Source organism: Thamnophis sirtalis, unplaced genomic scaffold, assembly GCF_051295495.1.
Source record: "Thamnophis sirtalis isolate CommonGarterSnake01/CBP01778 unplaced genomic scaffold, rThaSir2_p1.2 scaffold_5, whole genome shotgun sequence".
Classification (NCBI taxonomy): domain Eukaryota; kingdom Metazoa; phylum Chordata; class Lepidosauria; order Squamata; family Natricidae; genus Thamnophis; species Thamnophis sirtalis.
Window position 1 is genome coordinate 124,563,646 of NW_028261385.1, and position 19,593 is coordinate 124,583,238.

A 19,593-nucleotide genomic window follows, 5' to 3' on the forward strand; every position below is an offset into this window, starting at 1 on the left:
AAGCAACTTTTTAGAGCTGAGTCTGAATCTTTGCATAGCTATATTATGGAGGGGCAAATAAACCAAGAGGTATAAGAAATTGCAGACAGATTGGGGTATTTCCTATTTCTGATGATGTATATATAAATATATATAACATATAAGAACATGGGGACATTTTCAACAATGTTTACGGATTCAAAATGTCATGCTTCTTTTTATGTACATGCAATGTGTGCAACTGACTTTTTTGGGAAAAAATGCAGAGGGCTTTGATTGCTCAGTTGCACTCATCAATTGGAAACCAAGTGGGAAGAACCAATGTTGAGTAACGTAAGTTCTGGATTTGGCCAAAGGGCTCTTTAACCCAGCATCCTATTTCCATAGCATCCAATCAAATGCCTTTTTAGAAACCTTAGAATTAGGCCATAAAGGCAATCTCCTTTCCAGTTTTCTCTCCCAGCAGTTAAAGTTGAGTAGTTTCCTACTTCAGTCTTGGAGGTAATATACAGTCATCATGTTTAGTTGTCTCTTGTGTTTCTCCTTTTAAAGTCATTCAAGTTGGTAGCATAACTTTTACGATAGTTAGAAAGGATGCCATTGATGGATCACTTACCCTGGGATCTTTCTCTGAAGACTCCTCCGCCTTCGACTTTTGGCTAAGCCATTATGGGAAAAGTGGTAGCCATCCTCTATAAAGGGGAGCTAAATTTTAAAAAAATGATATTGAAATCATTAGACTGATTGTTGGAATGTTAGCCACACTGGAATAAATTACAGTATATTTTCTATTCGTGGTAGTTAAACTTGCAATCATTAAAAGCATCTCACATTATCTAAGATACAAGAAAAGAGGAAATTTAAAATATGTTGGCAACTTACATTGACAAAAACAATAAATGAAAAATTATGAAAAAGCGAATGTTGTAAATTTAAAAAACATAGTTTAAAATGCAAAATACCTATTACTCTAGAATGTGCATTGTTAGGGCAATTCAGGTACAATGTTTGTACCTACATAAAATAGGTAATCACTTGCTCAATTTCTTCATCATCTGATGGCCATGGCCATATAGTTTCTCAGAACTAGTTTGTCATTACCTTCTTCCAGATTTTTTTTAAAAAGCCTTCCAAGTTACCCTATAGTCTTGGAATTTCTGATGTTTTATTACCCCATTCCTAACCATGTTAAATCCTATTTAGCTCTTTTAGGGATCACCTAAATTGCCATCTTTATCTCCATAGTTAAACATTTCATGATTGCATATTTTGCTTATGATCTAAAAGAAAGGGAAAATAAGGATAAGCAAGGAAATAATGGTCCATAAAATTGCACACATTTAAAAGTGATAGTAAAGAGTAGTGAGACAACTGTGGTTTATGTTGGTTTAAATGGCTCTCTGGAGACCAAAAAAGAAATCCTTAGTGAAAAGCAAAGGTATTTGTATAAATGCCTACCATGCCATCACAAATTATTCCCTAGATGTCATCATTTGTATTGTCTGCATAACAATTTTACAATGTGCGTGATGTCATTTGGCTTCTTTCATCCACTGTGAGACAAACATGGCAGACAGGTGATTCTTTTTAAGCCTGCCATTTTCTATCCATTTATATTTATCTAGTAGCTATGCTTCCAGGATGACATGTTGGGGGGCTGGTGTGCATTCTGCCATGCAAGCATTGCAGTGAATTACTTTCCAGTTGAACAACTGGACTTATTCAGAAATGGCCCATGTTATCCATAGATAGCAAGGCTTCTCCTTGTTGTGTTACTAGTGTTTGTAAGATCAGTCAATTGGTTACCAATTGCTGCTACTTTCTAAAATTGAACTTGAAACTGCTGCTACTAAGCTTGGACAATCATTTCAGCAGTTGGCTGCCAATGTAGATGGATGTTTCCTTACTGGTTGCTTTGGAAGAGGGCACCAGGGAGGGGTGAAATAAATCTGTATCAATTCTATTTCTCCCACCCAGTGACTTCTTAAGAAGTAATTTTGTACAAGGAGGCACAGAGGAGAGAAGACCTAGACTGATAAATTTGGGAAGTTACTACATTAGAAAAATAAATCAATAAATTCGCCTTGAGAAACTGTGGCAGAGAACATCAGCACAAAATAACAGAAGAATGAGGTTTGGCAGATTGTATAAGGATGGGGGTGGAGATAGAAAATGGATGGATTCTAGCTTTTTATGATGAAACAATAAAATAACTGTATTGAAAAGCACTGGCTTCCTAAAAGAAAACAATATTTAAAGCAACTGCAACTGGCACCCATGGTTTAAATGAAATGGGATTATGTGAGTCATGAGAAAGTGAACAAATAGGAGAAATCCATGGGTGGAATCAGCCTCAATCTAAGGTGTTCTTAGGACAACTGAAGGGTATCCATACTCTTCCTTTTATTAGAACAATAAGAGGTTTTCTTTCTTAAATATCTAAATCATTTTGAATGTCAGCTTTGAATGAACCTTATTTTGTTTGTTTCTATCAGTTCCACAGCCTTTATAGAGACCAGGAGGAAGCTTTTACACTACAATATATTAACTAAATTTTATATGCGCCCCAAGACAATTCCTCTTCACTCAATGCAGCCCAGGCAAGACTAAAGGTTGGAAAACCATGATATAGGCCGTAAATTTCATCAGTCTAACAGCCTTTATGTAGACCACACATGTGCACCCCAAGGCCAAAGCTGTATGTGGTCCTGGGCAACTAGTAAAGCAGCCCCACAAGATAATAAAAGATAAAGGTGTTTGTTATAAAATATATCATATAGTTAATTGTTCTGACCCCCTGGCCTGTGAATAAACCAGAACACAGGCTTGGCTATTTGCCACTGTTCAATTACTGAGATAACGAATCCTTTGGCTGAGGGCCCAGGCAACTCACGTTCAATAGAGTAACAGATAGTTCAAATGCAGCAATGCAGATACTCCAAATGAACAGACACGGCTAGAATACACAGATAGATTTTCTTAACTACTAATTCGAATGGTTGTTTCCTGCAAATGTCCCCTCCCAACACCTCACCTATAATCTCCCTTGGGAGGGGCCAACCACCCGTGCTTAATTATCTTCTGTGAGTCTGCCTATGGAGTTGCTGCTTTCGTTTCTCAGCCCTTCTCAATCTAACATCAGGGACAAACTGCCTTTGATCCTCCCCACTGCTCCATGCCTCAGGCTCCTCCTGGTGGCCAACCAGCCTCTATAGTCCCTGTTCTGAGTGCCCAGGGTCCTCCACATTGTCCAGGGAAGACTCATATGGTTCCTTGCTATCCGAGTCCATCAGCAGCTCAACCGGATCCTGCTGGGCCACAACAGTTAATGAATATAGATATGTGTCCCAAGACAATTCCTCTTCATTCCATGTGGGCCAAGCAAGCCAAAAGTTTGGACAACTATGATATAGACAATAAATGCAGATAAATCTTCCTATACCATTGGTGGTTCATATATTCCTCTACTGTATTTGTTAAAAATGAATGATACGTTATTCTTGGGAGGTATCTCATGTTTTACATTCTAGTAGAGAAAGGTTTGCTTGGCATCCATCTGAATTTTTTTTTTTATTCCACTTATACCCAGCAACGTGCCTTTGAAAACTGGATCCTCAAATTATTTCTTACAGTTCCTTCCTGACTGACAAGCATAAGCAGGGACATTACATAATAAAAGGCCAGAGAAATAACCCATCATATTTCACAATGTATTGCTGGCATCCTGAAGAAAGCTCTTGATATCTAACTGGGAGGCACTAGTTATGTGTATTCTGTCTTGGAATGAAGTCCATACATCTGATCTACAGGATTATAAAATTTGATGCCAGCTGCCTCCTCTTGCCCAATCTCACCGTCTCTAAACTTTGACTCTCAAAATACCAAGCAGCATGACTTTTGAATAAACAAGAAAGAATTCATGGGCTAACTTTAGTATAGTGGGTTGGGCACATGTTTCAAAAATTCAGATTCATGCAATAAGAAGGAGAGGAAGGGAGGAAGGGATATTTTTAAGCTGCTTGTTTTTGTTTGGCTGAGTATTTTTTGTTCTTGAATTTTATTTACAGAGTACTTCTCCAGAAATTGTGATAACCATCTATAGCGATTGAATGGTCCATACCACCAAGATACTCTACAGAATTGCTGGGCAGGTCTGCATGTTGTAACCTTCAAGTTTGTGGAACGCAACCCATAATGGCTAGTCTTGCTAGTCTTTTTTCTCAAAAAAGATGACACTGAATGTTTATAGACATGCCACATGTCAAAAATGATGAGATCAAGTTGCCCGGTGAGACAATTCTGCTTCAGGCTAGATTCCTTGGCTTCTCATTTTCCTGACTTGATGGGGTATTGGATCCAGGAAGGAAGATTTAAATTCAAAAATTACTTCATGGCAATTACATTTGTTGAGAAGGACAAGTAAATGTTAAGGGAGAGCTCAAGTGAGGAGGTGGCAGACTTTGTTCTCCCCACCAAATGAGGGATGATGCCTTCTAACTTTTGTTTTTAGAAAGTAGGGAAAAAAGGAAAAAAGGAAGGAAAGTAAGATTGAGGGGGGATGTTGGTAAGTGTGCATGTTTTTATTTCGGATTCCCAGAGGCAGCTAGGATTCTCTCAGTAGAGCTGCCTCTATTCAAAAATCCACATTTGGGTATAAACATAGCAGAGGTGGGTTGCTGCTGGGTCAGCCTGGTTCAGCTGAACCGGTAGTGGAATTCAGGCCTAGGTCGAAGAACCGGCAGCAACCCAGGCCTACCAGGCCCCTGAACCAGTTCTCTCTCAGCTACTTGGCCGCCGCCATTTAGTGACTATGCATGTGCAGTTCACTGTAAATTGTTCTGCGCATGCGCGAAGAATAAGTTACATTGAATAGCGCATGTGCGTGCTGCGTGCATCTGGCAAGCGTGCTCACTTTGCTTGCACGCACATTGCATGCAGGTTGCAAACCAGCAGTAACGCCGGCAACAACCCACCCCTGAAACATAGATATAATATCATAAGCCCCAAATTATCTCCTTCTAAAAGCACCAAACGCAGGTAGAGCATCACTGGAATGTCTACACTTTGGGGAAGTAAATTGTTATTTATGATACTTCTCATAATTACAGGATAATTAATAATTTATTTTGCTATGTTAGCTGGAAATTTTTATTTATCCTTGGAACATACCAGATGTCAGTGTTCCGATATCTCAGGGGTTGCCACAAAGAGGAGGGAGTCAAGCTATTCTCCAAAGCACTTGAGGGCAGGACAAGAAGCAAATCAAGGAGAGAAGCAAGCAACCTAGAACTAAGGAGAAATGTCCTGACAGAACAATTAATCAATGGAACAAATTGCCTCCAGAAGTTGTGAATGTGCCAAAACTGGAGATTTTTAGAAGAAATTGGACAACCATTTGTCTGAAGCGGTATAGGGTTTCCTGCCTGAGCAGGGGGTTGAACTAGAAGACCCCCAAGGTCCCTTCCAACTCTGTTTATTCTATTCTATTCTAATTTTTTAACTTGGTTTTGTTCAGTCAAAGTCAAGGAAATGTGATCCTTTAAGATATTCAATTGAAAAATTATCTACAGGGAGATAAGTAAGTTTGGATCTAAGCGGGTATTTATGTTACATCTGTTTGTTTCTTTATTAATTTGTATGGCTGCTATCTCAGTTTCATGATTCTGAGCAGTGAAGAATTAAAAACAGAAATAAAAGAATAGATCTGGCTTTGCGGACAAATATATATACACACACACATATATATATATATATATATATATATATATATATATATATATATATATATATATATATATATATATATATATATATATATACACACACACACACACACACACACACATATATATATATATATATATATATATATATATATATATATATATATATATATATATATATACACACACACACACACATATATATATATATATATATATATATATATATATATATATATACACATACACACACATATATATATATATATATATATATATATATATATATATATATATATATATATATATATATATATATATATATATATATATATATATATGAACAAATATTTTCCAAAGCTAGTCTCTCTTGACATTTCAAAGAGTAAAAGATGGGTTGTTGAACCCACACTGCTGACGCACATCTTATATATAGGCGGATAAGGTTGAGAGAGAAAGCATGTGTATTCTTCCATGAGACTGCTCTGGCAGAACAGTTTCGTCTATGCTGAACATCTCGGTGCACTTTCTTCTTCAGAATAATTCACATCTGCCTGCTTAGCTGCTCCTCTCCATTCTGCAATCTTCTTCCAAATCATGACAATGAAAAGGACCATGACCTACTTGGCTACCTCCTAATGAAATACTCCTGATCTTTTTTACATAATGAGAAATGTGGAAGGCAAGGATTAATGTGGTTACTGTATGAAAGGATTAGTTTTAAATAATGCATCGGCATATCCTTTTGGGTACCTCTGAAAAGCTACAGAGGTCTTTCTCATGTTTCCATTCTTTATCGAGACCTTCCAGTTATCACGACACCAATGCAAGACTGCCTTTGACATTGTCAGCCACTGTTGTGTAAGTGGCTGCTTTCTTTATATAATTATCACTGTCTAGACCTTATTTCAAGTCATGCTTGGTTCTGTAGCATAATAGCAAGAGTGTATCTATGCGCCTTAAATAGGATAATACTTCATGCCTCAGTTGTAGTCACTCTGATCCAGGAAAGCGTATGCAGCATTTGCAGTACAGTTGATGCTTTTTAAGATGCAAGAAGACTCTGTTATTCCTTTCCACAAACTATTATGATGCCAAGTCTCTGAAAACTATTAAGTATCTTGTGATTTAAACTATAAGTGTTTAAAAATAAACTTATGTCTGTCTTTAGCGATGTGTTAAATCCAACAAACAGGCTAATTAAATAATTTGAATAGGCATATTTTTTTAAAAGTTCCAATGGGTCTAAGGGAAGTGAAGATGCTGCACTGCTTATCTATCAGTGTTCTGAGTAACGCACCCATTGAAATCAGGACTCCGGGGCAGGTAGATTCCTCAAAGGACACATTTATTGGATACTTCATATCGGCACCGCTGATGAAAACCAACTCTAAAGGTTACTGTGGTTTTCACCTAATTAAAAGAGTAAAACTTCCCACCTCCCCAGTGTCTTCAGGCACATTGTCCAATGAGTATAGCTGGCAGGCTCCTCTCCTCCTTCACCAACCACTTGTTATGATGACCTTGGTTCCCACAGATAAACTTTTTATTTTGACTGTTAGCTGGGCTATCTATTTCTCCCTCCCTTCCCTCTCTCAGGCTTTGTGGCAACTATGAGACAACACAAGATGGTTCAGCCAGGTTCACTTCAGAGTTGACATTATCAGGGAATTAGCTCTTGGTTTCTGCCAAGAGCTAATAGTTAAAATCTAAGCTAATAGTTAAAATCTAGTATAGTTGCATGTGTGTTTAATTTTATTTATTTATTTATTCTTTTTAGTTTTATTGCACTTTAAGTGTTATTACATTGCATCATTCTGCCTTTATGAATACAAAGGAGAAAAATTGGGAGGGCACTTAATGTACAGCTTAATCTCTCTATCGTAATATTTTTTTAATTAGTTTTTCCTTTGTTAATATGTTGCAATTTGAGCAGAGTCTCTGAGAGATGGGCAGTGTACAAATTTAAAAATAAATCACTCACAGATATATAGGACAAATGAATATGTGGATAAATACCATGGAGTACTATTAATATATATTGTCCTGGCAATAGTGTAATATCCCAACTTTTAAAATTATATTAAAGTAAAAACTATACCCTGGTAGACTGCAGCCACTAGGAAATAGTCCACATCAGATGATCAGAGATCATCACACCAATTAACTAATTAAGAAAGAAAAAAAATGAAATCCAATCAGGAGCATTCATGAGAGAGAGTAAAAAAAATATTAATTAGGTGATGAGAAAGCTGGAATTGAAGGCCCCATCCCTTTTCTACATGTGTCAAGTGTGTGCCACACATTAAAAAAAGAAGGGCAGGGCTTAAGTCACAAAATTGCAGCCATTATCTTGATTTTTTTTATACCTTCTCCAGGTGGACACTTCTGAATCCAATATCCCATTTTCATTCCGAAACAGCTAAGCTATTATTTTCAAGCAGACCAAAAGCCAGGTTCAATGGTTTGTGCAAAGAAAACTAGAAAATACAGGTTTTGCCAGTTCTTTCACAATTGGTTTGCTTTTTGTCTACATATTTTTCACAAACAGAGGGCACAGGTTTAGCTATCTGGCCAACCTTTCTCTCACTTGATTTGCGAATGGTTTGGCAGCATCCTTCTTGGCAAGCAAATGGTTCAAATTGCCTGATCCTGTTTACAGCTTGAAAAATGTTCCTGAACATCCACCCAAAGATTCATGAAGAATGATCCGAAAGTCTAAATTGTTCCAGTTTTAGTGGCATTGATTACTCTTTCTTAAGGAAGGCAGCCATTAAAATCTAATTAAAATGTGCACTTTAGAAATTGGTGGTTAATGGCTCAATTAGTTATGTCAATCAAACAGAAACTGTTTATTTCAAGTTTTAGATTTTCAGGACTGATAGTCCTATGATTTACGCCAAAATCCTGAAAGGCAATCTGAAGTGAATGATGCTTTATGATACATTTTAATTACTCATAAAAAGGCAAAACATATGGAGGCCTATTTAGAAGTGAAGACTTCTAAAATAGGACATGTTACATGTTTCCTCTTCTTAAAGCTTCCTGCTTCCAGAGCAGCATAGGGCAATTGTCGCCCATGATGCCTTCCGTGCATGCGCTTAGCCTTCCATGCATGCACTTTGCTCACATGTGCAGCTTGCACACATGCATGTCGCTTAGAAAACGTGACTAAATAGAACGGAATAGCGATGGAGTGGGTGAGCGGGCCCACCCACTAATGGTTCACCTGAACCAGTCTGAACTGGCCGAATATCACCACTGCCCATGATATATACACAGCATTCCACTGATGTTTTTGGATGGTCTTCATCTCATCTGAATTGTGATATTAAAAGTCAGCAACAAACATCGATTACCAAGGGCAATTTTTCTTCTTCTAATTTTTATTTTCTCTTTTCTGAGATGTTAGATACATGAATTAAACTTCTAAGAGGCCTACAATTTATCATTTCTATATTCTCTGACCCCTAAACCTGTTCTGACGAACCAAAAAATTTAGTCCTGCTTGAAAGTCAAAATTAATGGAGGAGGCATGGATAAAAAAAAATATTTACTCCATTCTAGGAGAATGAGTGAACACTGTGAGAGAGGGAGAGAGAGAGAGGGAGGGAGGGAGGGAGGGAGGGAGGGCAGGTGGGAGGGAGAGAAGAAAACAAACATACTGATACAAAGGAAGACTCTAATGAAGAAACCATTTTTAGCAAGAGTAGCATATGGTTCCCAAGAACAAAAACAATTCTCCCACCTCATGGCTCAACACCAGCTGTGCTCTCCACAGAATGTGGTTAATTATTTAACTAACTAAAGCAAATGTAACTCCAGAAAAAGGTGCTGTACTCACTCTTCTTACAAAAAAATAAATAAATGAATATGCTTGGGGGGGGGGCTTGACACATCCCAGTAAGCTTCAGTGGCACTCAGGATTGAGACTACTTGGGATATTTATCTCTCAGTTACAAATTGTTGGTTTTCACGCATTCATGGAGAAACACTGCCTTCCTTGGTGATCCAAAAAGAGCCACACTTTTGTCTCATCTAGAATGTGACAAGGACTAGGTGCTTGTTCAAAAAATGAGTCCTTCTTGATAAGACTGCTGTTCTGATCACCTCCTACCATTCAGGACCAGAAAAATAAATTCACATTCTAAGGGAATACTGGCAGCTTTATTTGACTTACTGCTCTTTCAAGTTTCTAATTTTAGGCCCTTCAACAGGTCAGGAAAAATGTTCCTGCCACTATCTGGATTCTCTTTCTAGGGACTCTAGCTGCAAGGGGAATAAGGAAATTGAGGCACTCCGTTTTCTACATCTAAATCATGAAAAGTACCAAGAGGAACTATTTCCCCATGAAGTTCTTCCAAAATGGTAAATATGGGCAACCAAGGATACTTCAGAATGATTGAAAGATGTGGAATAAAATAAAATAAATCTGTAGCTCCTACATTTTCCAACACCCATGAGAACACAAAGCAATCAGAAACCCCACCAAGAAAAAAGAAAAATAAATGCTCAGCCACTCTGAGCATGAAAACACCAAAAACTTCACAATAGCATTTAACTAAACCATAAAAATAGGCAAATTGGACTTTCAAATCCAGCAAGGAACATGAATGGAAAAAGCACAGTCAATCTCCTGAGTGGTGGTATTCAGCAGGTTCTGACCAGTTCTGAAGAACCGGTAGCAGAAATTTTGAGTAGTTTGGTAAATATCACTTCTGACTGGCCCCACCCCATCTATTCTCTGCCTTCCAAGTCCCAGCTGAGGGAGGGAATGGGGAGGGAATGGGGATTTTGCAATATCCTTCCCCTGGAGTGGGGAGGGAATGGAGAGCTTACAGTATCCTTCCCCTGCCACGCCCACTAAGCCATGCCCACCAAGCCATGCCATGCCCACCAAGCCATGCCCACAGAACCAGTAGTAAAATATTTTGAATCCCACCACTAACTCTCCCTATCTCCTATTGATATACTTGCACTAAGCCATTAACATACATTCTTCACTCAAAAGTTACATCCCAAAATTTGAGAAAAATGCAAAGCATAAATCATTAATCTTCAGCATAGATTCTTTATAATATAACTCAGACAGCCTTCCTGCCAGTAAGCTTCCAGTAAATAATTCAAAGCATATTAAATAATACACAGCTAGATTCCTTTTGTTTCAGTCTGATAAATCTCAGTGAAAATAATCACAAATCTCCTTGCACTTCAGACAACTAAAACAGTAACGATGTACTGTGATTGATTGGTCCTCTTCTAAAAAAGAAGTCAGGTTGGCCTACAATCACCCATGTCATCAACCTTAGTGTCTAAAATGGTGCTAAGCCCTTTGTTACTGATGCAATAATCTGATATCTGTTTCAGTGCAATTCTACAACATTTAGAATTCCTTGGGACTTCTGACTGTCAATACACTTGAAGAAATGATGGTGGTATCAAGCTTGGTGAAGAAACTGCTGCAGTGCTTAGAAACCAATTCTTTTTATTGAATGAATTAGATGCAAGGCATAGATCAGAACCAAGCAAATGTAAACAGAAGGATATTTTATGGAGTTGTGCATGATTTGAGAGCACGAGGAAGTAAATTCTCTAAATCACTCTTCTGGAAGCGGAGTCTTGTTGGCCTGAAATGGATTTTAGTGAATATGATTAACCAGGAAAGCTCAGACTAATATCAACAACAATTCTTTTTCCCCACCACCGCCCAAAATTGTAGTTGGACTCTACAAACATATTTTCATAGAGACTTTCAGAGACAGAAAGAGAATACAACCTGTTCTGTTCAGAGGCCACCTAACTGACAGTTTGAAAAGCAAAATCATATATGATACTTTTCATAGTATGGCAACAAACCTGATCCATTTCTGAGCCCTTGCAGATCAAGGCACAATGAAAAACATGCAAGTGGAGAGATTGTGTAGTGCAGCTGGCTTTAAGCAACCCTGGATAGAGTTCTTGGCCATGAAAAGCATAGGATATTTATTATTTATTTAGAAAGAGAATACCGTAGTAACATAGTCTGATATCTGTAATTTCACTTCATTGTACTTACTAAACATTCACTTATCTGGTGTAACTTCTAAAGCATATATTTTGATAAGGGATATAATCTGTTTTAATCATTAGCAAAAGTTCTACCAGAATGCCATCTTTTTTCTCTCTCTCTTAGAAAGATGCTATAAGTGCTTCTCTGGCTTCCTATGTGTCAACTGTGCTTTTGTGACATCCATTGTGTAGTGAGATATTGGAGGTCTTGTAATAGCCAATGTTCAGCATGGTTCCTTCCCACAGGAAACAGCATTCCTGTTTAATTTACTTTATTCATTTGTAAACCAATTTCCTTTCTAAAGGGCCAGGGAGTTTCAGAGGAGGGGCGATAAATTTAAACCAGTTCCAAGTTTGGCATAGATAATCTCAGATTAGGAAGCATTCTGAAAGGCTAAGGCGAATGGATTTTGGAACCTGGATTGCAATCCTACAGTTCCTTCACCTATGGGCAGGGTTAGAAAGAATTGACAAAGAGACAGTTTCCATCATCAGATATTCCTTGTGATTTTGGAACTCTCATTCCAGCCTGGACAAATGAAATGGAAGCTTTAGTCATCTTTTCTTGCTTTAGGTAATCAAAGAGAAGAAAAATATTATCCATGTATGTACCATTTGTTTTTCCATTCTGGAGTGAACAAAGCATGTATACAAATTCTAAACACATTTTTTAAAATTTAATTGCCCTTGAGCTGAAAAAACAAACCCCAGTGTTTCTTTTTCTTCCTAGTCTTTCTGAAATGGTGGAAATGGAAGTAGTTGGATGATTCTGAGCCTACCAACTCCATTTTCACAATTCACTAAAAATCAATTTACAGTGATGGATCAGTGGTATGGAGACAGGTCAATGCATTGACCTTACTTAGGTCAATGCAAGAGAATCATTTCAACTATATTGTTAAGGGAGGGGAAGATGACATCACCCAGCATTGCTAGTTGCCATTTGTTGCTGAACTATTACTTTTTGTAGAAACTACATTTGTGAAAGATTTTTTGTTGAAATTTTAAAAAGGCAAGGTTGGTACTAGTGCAGGGTCTTTATTATTTTCACCCCATATCCAATTTGTCCTTCCATTAATGGGCATATCAGAGTAAGGAGATAATTTTATTCAATGTTGTTCTAACTACCATAATTTTTTTTTAAAAAGACAATGGAATTAACATCCATAACCTAAAATAAGGTATGTCTAAAACTATAATTTATAGTTACTAATTTACAGACATATAGTAGAAGTCATGGATAAAAAAAGAAAGATAGTGTCCTCCACCTGATATACATAATTAAGGTCTCCCATAAGGGCAAAGTTTAGTAACAAAACATTTGACCACACATGCCTCTATAAAAGAAAGAAACAGACCGGTAGTTAATACCAATTAATAAATGACAGCTATTATTGCTCATATAAATTGAGGTTAATCTTGTGCATGCTGATAACCTCCTATTTCTTTATTACATCAATTGCACAAAACAAACAGATCCTTTTAATTAATTTTCCTGCAGGAATCATTGGCCTTTGAATAGTACTTTTCTATATCAATCCATCCACTCATCCTTCCATCCATTCCTTATTATTTTTCTGTTATTTTTTGTTTTGTTGTTTTAAAGCAACAGAGCTAAAGAAAGGCAAAGGAGGAAGGTGAGAAGAAAGATTCTCAACTCATTTCTTAAGGCCAAAGTGCCAAGCATTTCACCTACTAAGCATCATAAATATTTAAATAATCAAATTGCTTACAAGTGAATATAATCTACAAAAATGGAATACATGCTAAATAATTGTGTATTTCTATTCTGGGAAGAAATGACCAAAAGTAAGTAGAATCTCCCTGGTAGGTAGGATTTCTACAGATGTGCAGTCCTACATCTTAGATATGCCCATAAGAAAAATGTTGAGCAGGCATTCCAAAAACTCACTTCTTGGAGCCTTTGGATAACCAAATACCTATGAAAAACTTGCAAGCAGGACAGATGAACAATAGCCACTTCCTGCTTATAAACTAGTGGGCACCAGGCTGAAGAAAGCAATGTAAGGTCATAATTTACCATTTACAATTCCATCCAAACATAGTTTGAAGTTTGGAATAATCCCTGTCAAGCACTGTTCCTAAAATGAGAAGAGTTCCAGGATGAACAAAAAGGAAGGTCTTCTTTGTTTTTTTCCTGCCTCACACTGTAATATTCAAGCTTTATTTTTTAATATCAACTTTAATGCCGAATGCAGAGTTACATTTGTCTTTCTGATGAAGCATCCATAGAATCGATGCTAATTTTGGAAGGTTTGGGGTTGAAGTATTGCAATTATTATTATTATTATTATTTTTTAAGTAATCTTTATTAGTTATACATTTTTTAAGAGTAAAACATACAAATACAAATACAATTTTAAACATACAACCCTCCCTCCCCTCCCCCCCCACGGTGACAGTCATTCACAGCCCCCCCCAAAAAAGGAAGGTCTTCTTCATGCAGTTTACACTGATTCATAGAACACTCTGCCACAAGATGCTGTGATGTTCAATGGCTTACATGTCTTTAAAGTGTAGGAGGAGAGAAGATCAATCCAAAGAAGAACGTGAACCACCAGTGGCTATTAGCCATGATGACTAAATGGATTTGCTATGTTCTAGGACAGAAATTGTGCTATCACGTGCATGTGTGTCCACATCCACAATTCAATGCACGTACGCCCACCTGCGCATGTACGTGCAACACCTACACACACACAAACGCATGTGCACATAAGTTTTCACCCTCCCCAGGGGAAAAATGGCCTCCCCCAGCTCTCCAGAAAGGTGAAAATCAACTGCCTGGCATGCACATGCGCGCTGGAGCTGATAGCTCACGTGCCGGCAAATATGGCTCCACGTGCCACCTGTGGCATGCATGCCATAGATTCCCCATCACGTTCTAGGACAACATACATTTGATTATGAGCAAACAGTGGATGTGTGGAAGTATAACTAAGAGCAAGACCAATTTTCAAAAGTGACTAATTATCCTGTAGTAGGAAAGGGATGCCAGACAAGATGTATCTTGCTTTTAAGTATTCTCATTTTTATTCCTGGGAATGCAGCCTAAAAGCTTGATGTTAAATAATCAGAGTCCCAGATCTTTCCAATAGCAAAATATCCCCAAAGATGCTTGACTCATGTTCAAAAAGCAGCACATCAAATAATAATGCAATTAGGCAATGCATGGAGGGGATTACTTTTCATGAACATGTATTGTTTTACCAATCTAAAAATGAGCTAAATTGGTCTGTAGACTTCTGCCTTGGTCTTACCCCTGATGGCACTCCTGATACTAAAAAGCTTTTGGGGTGATTTAGCATATCCAAAAATACATATCCAAACATATAACACTGGTAGCTTATATGTTGGAAGAAGGCAAGCATCTTAGCACATTCCAATCTGTTTTAACAACTGAGATTCTTTTAGCAATTAGCAAAAAATTATTCTGCAGCTAAAATGTTCGCAAGTATTCCCTCTCTCCATTTTTTTAATTAGAACTGAGTGAATCATGCTAAATAATTATTTCTTATTATATTGCCTTTGTGGTATTGTGTGTGGTTGTGTGTGAATGAAATTCATTTCTCTCAGATGTTTTATATCTCATTCTTTTTGACATTAAGGAGCCAAAACATTTTCCCAGCATCAGACATGCTTGCAAGATAAAAAAAAAAAACATAGGGAGGGAGGGGGGAGGAAAGAAGGAAGGGGTTTTTCAGGTGCATTTTTCAGGTGCACAAAAGAAAATTTAGTAGAATGGCTTCCCAACATTTGGCAGTTGGTAGGTCCATTTGGAATATTTTAAGTATTGTCCAGACTTGCAAGGTTAGATTCCCATTATACCGGCAAAAGCTTGCAGGGGATAGTAGCTGAAGTGCAAAAAGCTGAAGACTTTTGTCTTGCAAAGGTTAAACTGTATTTAAGAAAAGTGGTGTATTTAAATATTGCTCAACCCTATGCCCATTAGTTATATTCATCAAAAGGGCAGGTCTGTGTGTTACACATTCATTGATCATTCTCAAATTATTGCCATATTGAAGAATTTAAGAATTGCTGGTTTAACCTGTCTTAATTTGATGTGCATAAACAGTAAAAGTAGGGCTACAAAAATCCAAATGTCTACTAAATTATAGCAAAATGATACAGAAAACACAAATTCTTTGGTGCCATCTACTAGTCATCCCTTTTTTTTCATCTCAGGAAAAATGGAGAATTTCACAAATGCTCTGATTGGCAGTGGGATTTACTGACCAGCTCAAGACCCTTCACATTTGAACTACTTGTGATTGATTTTGTGTCAATATGGTTGCATGCAACTTCACTATTGAATAATAGAGGCTATTAATTTTCAAGAAAGCACTTGTTCCACAGGAATCATTGTGAATGCCCTTTGAGCTAAAGATCTTGGCGGGAGCTGGTTTTTCACTGATAAGAACTCTTGGTTCACCTGATCTCTTGGGATCCTCTTCATTCATGACAGAACAATTAATCACTGGAATGTCTCCAGAAATTGTGGGTGCTCAAACACTGGAGTTTTTAAAGAAGAAATTGAATAACCATCTTGACCGAAATGGTGGGTTTCCTGCCTAAACTGAAGTTGGACTAGAAGGTCCCCTCCATCTCTATTACTCTGTTATTTTGTTACACTGAGATTAAGGCATCACAGGATCTTTTCACCAGTTTTTAAAAAGTGTGTAAGCCCCTCAGGTAGATTTGGCTATTTTAAAGTGACAAATGTTGTGCAAAATTAGAATGGAGGGACAGGGGAATGGCTCATGATTTTTGCCCTTCCTTACTTAAAGCATGTTGTGAAGGAATTCTCACAGGTTAGTTTCCATGAGAATAACTACAAAGCCTTGCAAATTGCTCTAGAAAGGTTTGGGGTATAAAATGTGTGGATGTATGAAATCACCCTAGTTAACTATACAGTGTTTCATCCAGGAATAGACCATTATCAACGATGTAGCATTTAGTCACACAAATGCATTCCAGGAACCACAGTTTGGGGGGGGGAGGGTTTGTGGGAAAAAAGCAACATTTTATTTCCCATACAATATAAAAAAATGTCCAAAGGAGCAATCTGTTTATTGTGATGTTTGCAAGTTGAATACACTGGCCTCAATTCTTCAATGAAATTGAACAATTTCAAAACCTGATTTTTTTTAAGGTCCCAATTCAGTGGCAAATCAGGAAATGAAGCTCGGTGAAGCCTCACTAATGTCTTCAGATGAAGAAGTCAGGGAAAGGTACTGGATAGGATATGGTTGTCTACTTTTCCTTGTGAGCACTGGATCATGTTGTAGAAACTCTTGTTCACAAATAGTTTTAGGGAGTGGGGTTTATACCAATTGTAGCCTCACGTCTACATTCCCATATTTTCCCATATTTTCAAGAGTAACCCATGATATGTCACAGAAAGACCTACTCCAGTCCAGTTCTTGATGCTCTGAAAACTATAGCATTTGACATTCTGAAAATTGGTTAATGCTCTGGATAGTCCAATAAGCAGCTACAGAAACAGTTCCCTATAAGAAAAAGGCATCTCTTTTGAATAGTAAAGGTGATATTGCTTTGGTGACGGGTTAAAGGAGTTGAATAGGTTTGTGTTACAACTATTTCATGTTTTGTTGTTGGTTTTTGCTATTGTATTCTTCATTTTCTCATTAAATGTAAGAGTTCCCCAATTTCATCGCATGATAAGGATTTGTCAATGTTGTTTTAATGGTGATGATTCCACCCCCTTTATAATAAACATCTATCATCTACCTTCAGCCTTTCAGATGAATTTAAATCCAGACAGATAATGCATACACAAAAAACATTATTAATTTGCAACCATTCTCCTGTGGGCCCACATGTTTAACGTTGTAAAATCTGTGCACGCTAGCATTATATATTTTTCATAAGGAAGAGTTATTCTAAAATAATGAGGTTTCCCCCAAATAGCCATGTAGGAGTGTTTACAATGAAAATAATTTGTCTCTCATGTTTACAATAGTTACATGGTAGGGGAGTGAGAGAGTTTCAGAAGGGAAAAATTAAACTAGCTCCCTTTAGCTTTTAGCATGCAGAAGGAAAAGTAGGCTCAGATTATTCTTTCATTGGCAACAAACACTGTGCTAGAAGCAACCCAGGGCTGCTTGTATGGGAGGCCATTTAAAAACTTCCAAACAGACATGAATTTTTAAAAAAAAATTGAGATCAAAGTTACAAATTATTCAGCTAGCATAACTTCTGGAAGGAATTATTAACCAAAATTTAACTCGCATCCTCCTTTTTCCTAGGAATTTGTTATTTTTATTTTTGAGGTATCTTTTACATCTCTATTCTTTGCTCATTCCCATTAACATCAGCACAATGTAAAATGAGAAACAGAATCAGTAAATTACAGTCAATTTTGGAAATAGCCTACGGTAGATTCCTCCTGCTGCCTCTCTACCGCAAACTCCCCATTGTGATGATGAGTATAAAGGAAGCAAAATAACTCAGTTAAATTCGAACTTGTAGGGGAAATCATTCTGCCAGGGTGATTTCCCCTACAATGATCCTAGTCATATTGACTGTTGGAAATCTCTGTTAGAACTTAGTAGAAATTTTCCCTGGGAGCAAGGCAGCTCAGGAAGAACATCTGAGTTGATGTTAATGGAAAGGAGAAACCAAGGACTTCATCTTGAATTTCATCTTGTGCAGAGCTGGAGTCGATAGAAAATGAACGATATGTCTTATAAATAATGGAGTGGTTGTTTCTCCTTCCCTGAAATATGATATGCAATGAGAGGGAAGGAAGGCAAAAGAAAATAAACCCTACCACTTATTGATATAGTTTCCATATAGGCTAAGGCTTTAATTTTCCTGTCATTCATGTGCGGGAAGAATAGGAAAGTAGGCCTTTGATTTTGAACTCATCAACTAAGGATAAGAGCCACTTAACTCAACAAGACTTATGCAATTATAAAAGGTTGCTATTGCATTCCAACAGTTATAAGAAAAATGTTGCTAAGATCAACCGTGCAGTGCTTCATTATGAGTTTGCTAGCCAGTTCTGGAAGTGGTGGATGATGGTTGGTTTGTTTTTAACCTTGTTGGTTAATATACAATGTGCATATATCTACTCAGAATTAACTTTTAGCAGAACTTATTTTGCATGGAATTTGCAGCCTAAGATGTATATAAAAATATATCGTCTTGTTTCATTCCTTCTATGAAGAGGAAATGATAATTAGATAAGCTTCTACTAAGTAACAATAGAAGGAAATGAACTCAGACACAGATCCTTGTAGTAAGGCATATGGGGGGGGGAAATAGTATTCTTTTGAGGTTACACCCTTTTTATATGTGCACAGGAATAATCTGGGCCTCATTTAACACTCAAATATTCATTGGTCTCTAGGTATCTTTTTCATGAACATTTCTGCCCTGATCCTACTTTTTTCCCATCTGATGAGAAGAAAAGAAGTGATCATGTGATGGAAGAGAAGAAGAACAAAGTAGACCTAGCAAAAAGCCATTTCTCAAAATCAAGAAGGAAAAAAAAGAGTGGAAGAGAGCGAAGAAAGCAGAAAGTGCATTAAAAACTAAACTTCTTTACCAAAGAAGCTTCAGTTACAGACAGATATTTACCCATAAGTTCTCTTTCCCAGAACTCTGGCAATGCCACAATTCCTCTGCCTCAAAACAGAACATTTCAGAAATGCCAAATCTATCAGACAGTTATGGAATTAAACCAGAGGTTATTGGGTTTTCCTTCATTTTTAATGTATTCCTGTCTGACTGAGTCCATGCTGGCTAAAAAAAAACCTTAAAAAGTATTATGGATTTTTCTTTCTTTCTTTCTTTC

At 37.2% G+C, this 19,593-nt stretch overlaps 1 protein-coding gene across 1 annotated transcript in view; it reads right to left on the reverse strand.

Moving 5' to 3' along the window:
• Nucleotides 1-19,593, reverse strand: part of PCSK2 (proprotein convertase subtilisin/kexin type 2) — a 114,160-nt gene that overhangs the window by 92,739 nt on the left and 1,828 nt on the right. Inside the window, exon 2 of the mRNA XM_087716839.1 lies at nucleotides 596-684. Coding sequence (XP_087572965.1) covers nucleotides 596-684 — 89 coding nt within the window. The remainder of the gene's footprint in view (nucleotides 1-595; nucleotides 685-19,593) is intronic.